The sequence below is a fragment of the Lytechinus pictus genome, chromosome 18 (assembly GCF_037042905.1).
Source record: "Lytechinus pictus isolate F3 Inbred chromosome 18, Lp3.0, whole genome shotgun sequence".
Taxonomy (NCBI): domain Eukaryota; kingdom Metazoa; phylum Echinodermata; class Echinoidea; order Temnopleuroida; family Toxopneustidae; genus Lytechinus; species Lytechinus pictus.
In genome coordinates, this window is record NC_087262.1 from 21903083 (window position 1) to 21908842 (window position 5760).

At 46.8% G+C, this 5760-nt stretch overlaps 1 protein-coding gene across 1 annotated transcript; it reads right to left on the bottom strand.

Moving 5' to 3' along the window:
* Window positions 1–3249: 3249 nt before the first annotated feature.
* Window positions 3250–5760, bottom strand: LOC135157450 (uncharacterized). The gene has a single exon (XM_064112796.1). It carries the CDS (start codon window positions 5758–5760, stop codon window positions 3250–3252), a length of 2511 nt encoding a protein of 836 aa, XP_063968866.1.

Below are 5760 nucleotides of genomic sequence, written 5' to 3' on the forward strand. Positions count from 1 at the left end.
GCCTAAGAAGGACCTGTTTTATGTGTTAGCATGTGCCATTCAGTCTCTTATCAGACACGGTGCGCATTTTTACCCAAGAATAGTGCCCTGTGTTCTGTGTTCTGTGCCCATTCAACATGATAAGAACCCGTATTTGTTAACGAGTGCCCCTTGCCTTCTTCTAATTGCCCTTTTCGAATCAGTGCCTCTTTTTATCCAAGAAAAGTGCCCCTCACGAACTTTGTTCGTGCCCCTTTTATACCTGTGCCCCTTCTATACTTGAGAATGACCCGTTTCAAGCCTTAAGCAATTCCCCCTTTGCCTTCTTACAGGTGTCCTTTCTCGTATCAACGCCCCCTTTTGCCAAATAAAAGTGCCCCTCACGAACGTGTTCTGCCCCCTTTCACCTGAGAATGACCCGTTTTATGTGTTAACGAGTGCCCCTTTGCCTTCTCGTAGGTGCCTGTTATGAATTTTCCTTAAAAACCACTATTTTCGTGCCCAATGAGCGCCCGATTTATAGCGTTCTGCTTCCTTATGCAAATGCATCCATTAATCGCATAATTTCTTTCAAAATATGACTTTCCCCTTTCGCTACTTTTTTTCTTTTGATAATAAAATTCATCCCTTTCAACAAAATAATAATATAGGATTTGTATAGCGCACGTATCCTCCTTGCTAGGTGCTCAAGGCGCTCCTATATTACCCCGGCTAAGCTAGTCTACCGATTCTGGTGCGCACAGCTTTTTGAGGAATTACTTCCCACCGGTATTTACATCACCTGGGTTGAGTGCAGCAGTGTGGATAAATGTCTTGCTGAAGGAAATCACGCCATGGCTAGGATTCGAACCCATGCACGACCCTCTCTTTGAAAGGCGAGTCAGAACCACGACGCGCCCACTTTTAATCTCTAATTAAATGCCTTATTTTAATGTGCCCTAATTTACTTTTGACTTTTCTTTTCTTCAAAATGATTTCGTTCCCTTTTCTTTGGAGCAAGTGATCCTATTACATGATTCTGGAAAAGCACATATAAAATTGACGAATTTTCTGACATAATATTATCTCGAGGAATACGAGGCTATTGCTGTTGAATACAAATCGCTGCGCAGAGGAAAACGTAACCGTGTTCAATAACACCACTGTTACACTGGCGTAGAGTCTAGAGATGGGGGGCTCTTGCCACTGCATTATTGGTAGGAACTTCTCGTTTTTTATGTTACTATACTTTTGAAGGAATAACATGTAAGAAAATTCTTACGGGCCTTACTGAAGTTTCATGAGTCATGTGAGTGGTGACCTGTAGTGTTGTTGAAATAACATAAGAGCCAATGTAGACAGCAGATGTAGTGGGATTCAGTCTCGACTCTCCGAGTCCAGTTTAATGTCTGATTCAATGTTGTACATTTAGGTGTGGCTTCACTCAAGCACGATAGTCAATTCAATAGCTCAACTTAAACATGTAAGATTACAATGTATGCAGTAACTACACCAGGTGGTGACCTGAATATCTTAACTGTTCATGCACAACATTACTTTGAATAAATTATAGTTGCATCAATGATTGTATACAAGGGTAGATAAGCCATTTCTTTCTTTGTTTTAATCTTCGAAAGAAAAGATGGCCTTTTCCCATGTGCATGTCCCCCCCCCCCCCCTCCACTTTCAACTTAATTCGCTCCGCCGCCCCTGCATAGCCTACTTATATATAGAAGTGCGCCCAAAATTGATCACATTTTTTGAAAACCCTATAAACATTGAGCTGGAATCCTTACATATCCCCCTTTTTGGATATTGATTGATGACCTCACCCCCCTTGTGTGTGTGTGAGGGTGTGTGTGTGTGTGTGTGTGAGAGAGAGAGTGGTAACGATGGGAAGCTTGTGATATTTTTTTCTGTTCACTTTAATATAGTACCCCCTCCCCCCATATGAACGCTGTTAAACTCAAACAACAACAACAACAAGTTAAATTTCAAAACTCTTCAGATTATTCCTTCCTCTTCAGCTGGGAGTGGGACGGAAGTACCATACTCGTAATTCGGGGAATTCCCTCAACCGGCTACTGCCGATTGATTTTTCGACAGACCACACAGTACCAAACGTCCAGACCGCGGGATCGATCGAACAGGAAAAATACTTTATTTAACCGTAATCAAGTCAAGAGTCGGACGAACGTGTGGCCGCATAACTGACGCAGATGGCGCTATAACAAGATACAAATCAACTGGCGTAATCACTTTTTCCTTATGTAAATGAAAAGAATTTTGCAAAGATCCAAAGCGAAAAGCTTTGTAAAAGTATTGTCATATTATAAAGGTGTAAACTCGCAAACAACTGCAAAGCAAATGCGCAAACATTAACGCGAAGACATACCCACTAATGGGACTTCAAACAAAACACAAAATAATAACCAAAAAAATTAAATGCGCAGCATAATTTATCACAAGCGCAAAAATGCGCAGCAATTGGTAAAAGGCGAACTAGCTGGAGTAAGAAGAGGTATTCGTTTGGTAAGGTGAGGATCCTGAAAGCAATAAACTATCAAATTAGAATCAAAACATTTAAATCGAGCTGGCTTGTTGTTTTTGTCTGTTTGTTCGCCGAAAAAAAACTAGACGCATTAAGGAACCCATTAGCACACATAGATACACTCATAAAGGTAAAGCGTACGAAAATGCATAAAAAAAAAACAAAAGATATACATGAAAAAACAGTGTCCATCAGCGAGAGTCCATCAGTAAAGGGCAAGCTGGACAAGGCACAGGCAATGGGGGGGGGGGGGCATAAATGCAGGCCAAAGTCAATCACAAACGTAGTCGCTAAAATACGAAGGGGGGACACGACGGCGTAAGGGATACCGCCGGCCATTATTGGGGGCAGTGACGTCAAAAGGCCCTGGGGGATCTGACTGACCAGAAAGTGAAAGGGAAGGACTAACATCAGGGTGAGAAAGTTCGTAAGGAATATCAGGGGGGTCAGGAGGGGGGCAAGGGACACCCGGCACATCAGTAACGTCAGAGGCATTAGGCAAGCATTGTGAGTCATCCGCTGGAGTGGGACTGGTTAACTCCTCATCACGGTGGTCGTCGTCGTCATCAGAAACCCTCAGTCGAGAAGGATGAGAGGTAGGAATCCCTGGGGGGACCTTCAAGCAATCCGAGCGCCGGACACGGTATGACGTAGAACGTAGTTGGCTCCCAACAAACTTGCGAATGTTGCACCAATCGTTGTCGACACTGCAGACAAGGTAGCGAGGTCTGGCCTGGGTCTTAGTCCGGTCCGAGCGCAAGGTAGACAAGGTCACCAACGTGAACAAGAGACTCTCCCATCGAAGATAGGCGTTTGGGTGCCTTCGATTCCATACTGGGGCCATGGTTGGAGAGCCGTTTCTCATGTTGATTGGTAATAACGTCCATGTCACGCAACGGAATCTGTTCACTTGTGAATTGGTCACGCTGGGTCCAAAGCTCACGAGCAGAAAGACCAACGCAACGGATACGGCTGTTAAGATGTGCGGTAGCCAGAGCAAGCGCAAGTGGAGTAACAGGACCACCGCGGGGATCATCACGAAGCAGCTCATCTTCCAGCTCACGGACAGCCTTCTCAGCGACAGGATTCTTGTTGATGTTCTTGGCACGGCCGATCTCCAAAGTGATGCCCTGACTGTGCAAAGACTCATCGTGTTGGAGAGCAGAAAATCCTGGCGCAGGGTCAGTGCGGACGACAGATGGAGGGCCATCAAGTGGCCTGAGAGGTGCGCATAGCTGAAGGAGGGCTGTGCGGAGAGTCTCCTTGCGTTCATCTGGAATCAAAGCGCTTACAGTATAAGAAGTGACACTCTCCCTGAGGATGAAAACGAGTTGGCGGGAACGCTTGATGACATCCGCAGCAAAAGACACACCAATGACACATGGAGGGTCACCTGTAGACTGGGGAGTAGCAACACGAGGAACATTCTGGAGGGAAAGACAGCTGTGACAACCGACAGTCACCTGTTGAATTGCTGCATCAAGATCCAGGGCATAGAAATACCGTGAGACAACCTGCTTGAGTTGGTGTGATGTGGGGTGACCAAGTTGAAGATGTAGGGCAGTGAGAATCCCCTGTAGCACATTGCGAGGAATGACGAGACACTCCTGCTGTGGCAAGAATGCATGATCCCGGCGGACGACCAGTAAGCCATCACGGGCGATGGTGGCAACCTGGAGATATCGCTTCACATCACGGATACCTGTCAACTTCTTCGATGGGCGAGTACCCTGAGTAAGGTGGGCATGGGCACGGCGGAGGGCCGGACAATCAGACTGAATCTTACCCCACGCGTGACGAGATGTGAAAGGGAGGCGTATCTTCCCTGAGAGGATGTCAGCAACAGACGTAAGATGGACAACAGAGTCTTCCATCCGTGAAATGAAAGTACAGATCTGGCATCGAACATCATGGCATGGGGGAGCATTCCTACTCGCGAAATCAGATGGGACATTAGCGGAGCCCGCCAGGTGACGTAAGGAAACCTGGTATCTGCTAATGGTTGCCAAAAAGGTAGAAACCCGTGGACTGGCAGAAAACTCGCCACGACACAATTTCTCATAAGCCTGAACACAAGGTTTGCTGTCAGTAAGAATGCAGACAGGGTGGTGAGACTGGATGATGTACGGGCTGAAATGCTTGGTGGCAGCAGCAATGGACAGTGCTTCTACTTCACAAGGTAACCATGTGATTTGACGACCACGGAGCTTCGCGCTGAAGAAACCTGCGACGAAAGGCGTCCGGTCTCTTGTGACGTACATGGTAGCACCGAGACCATGGTTCTTCACGGATCCATCAGTGACAATCCATAGCTGATCAGATGGCCGGGGTAGAGTAACCGTACGAGTAGACTTGATGCCGGACTGGGCTTTGTTGAAGGCATCATGAAGCTCATCTGTCCAGCAGATGCGGTCTTGAGATTTCATACCTGCAATCGATTCATCCAGGGGGCCCAGATAGGATGCGCAATTCGGGAGAACGCGAGCAAGCATCTTATAGGCTCCAATGAAAGACCGCATGCCCTTCACGGTTGAAGGGCATGAGCACGTTGACAAAGTTGTTATCCTATGAGGACTTGCTTTGAGGTTCCCTTCAGACCAAACCCACCCTAAAATAGTGGTGGTTTTTGGACAGACGGTAGTCTTAGATGGAGAAAGGTGAAGACCATTGGAGGCTAGTGCATGTAACACCCTGGACCAGTTATGCAAAAGGGCCTGCCAGGTGTCAGCACCACAGTATAAGTCGTCTGCAAGTTTGACAACAACACCTTCAAACAATAGATCTCCCAGCACTCGACACATCAACTCCTCCAATGCCGTCTCTGATCCCGGCATACCTATAGCACAACGGGTGTAAACTCTAATGCCGCGGAAAGGGGTAGCAACACCACAATACTTCATCGAATCACGAGAGAGAGGTATTTGATAAAAGGCACTTGCAAGGTCAGATGCAATAATGTACTTCCACTGACCTATCTTTCTCAGAGTGGAATCAACATCAGGCAAAACTGAGGGCTGTGGCTTAGAGTAGCGCCCAACATCAGCAAAGGCTGTGACAAGACGAGAGCCGCCATTTGGCTTCTTCACAAGAAACGACGGGTTGACATATTCAACCGTAACACCAATATCCTCAGGGCGTGCAAAGACGCCAAGTTTCTCAAGGTCATCAAACTTTCCCTGCAATTCAACAAGCTTCTCCTGGGAATACAAGGGAAGGCGACCCTTGCGTTGTGGGGGCTGCACAGGACCCAT

Bases quoted from the DNA above. Each gene is read 5' to 3' on its own strand.
- LOC135157450 (XM_064112796.1), bottom strand. From the start codon at position 5,760: ATGGGTCCTGTGCAGCCCCCACAACGCAAGGGTCGCCTTCCCTTGTAT.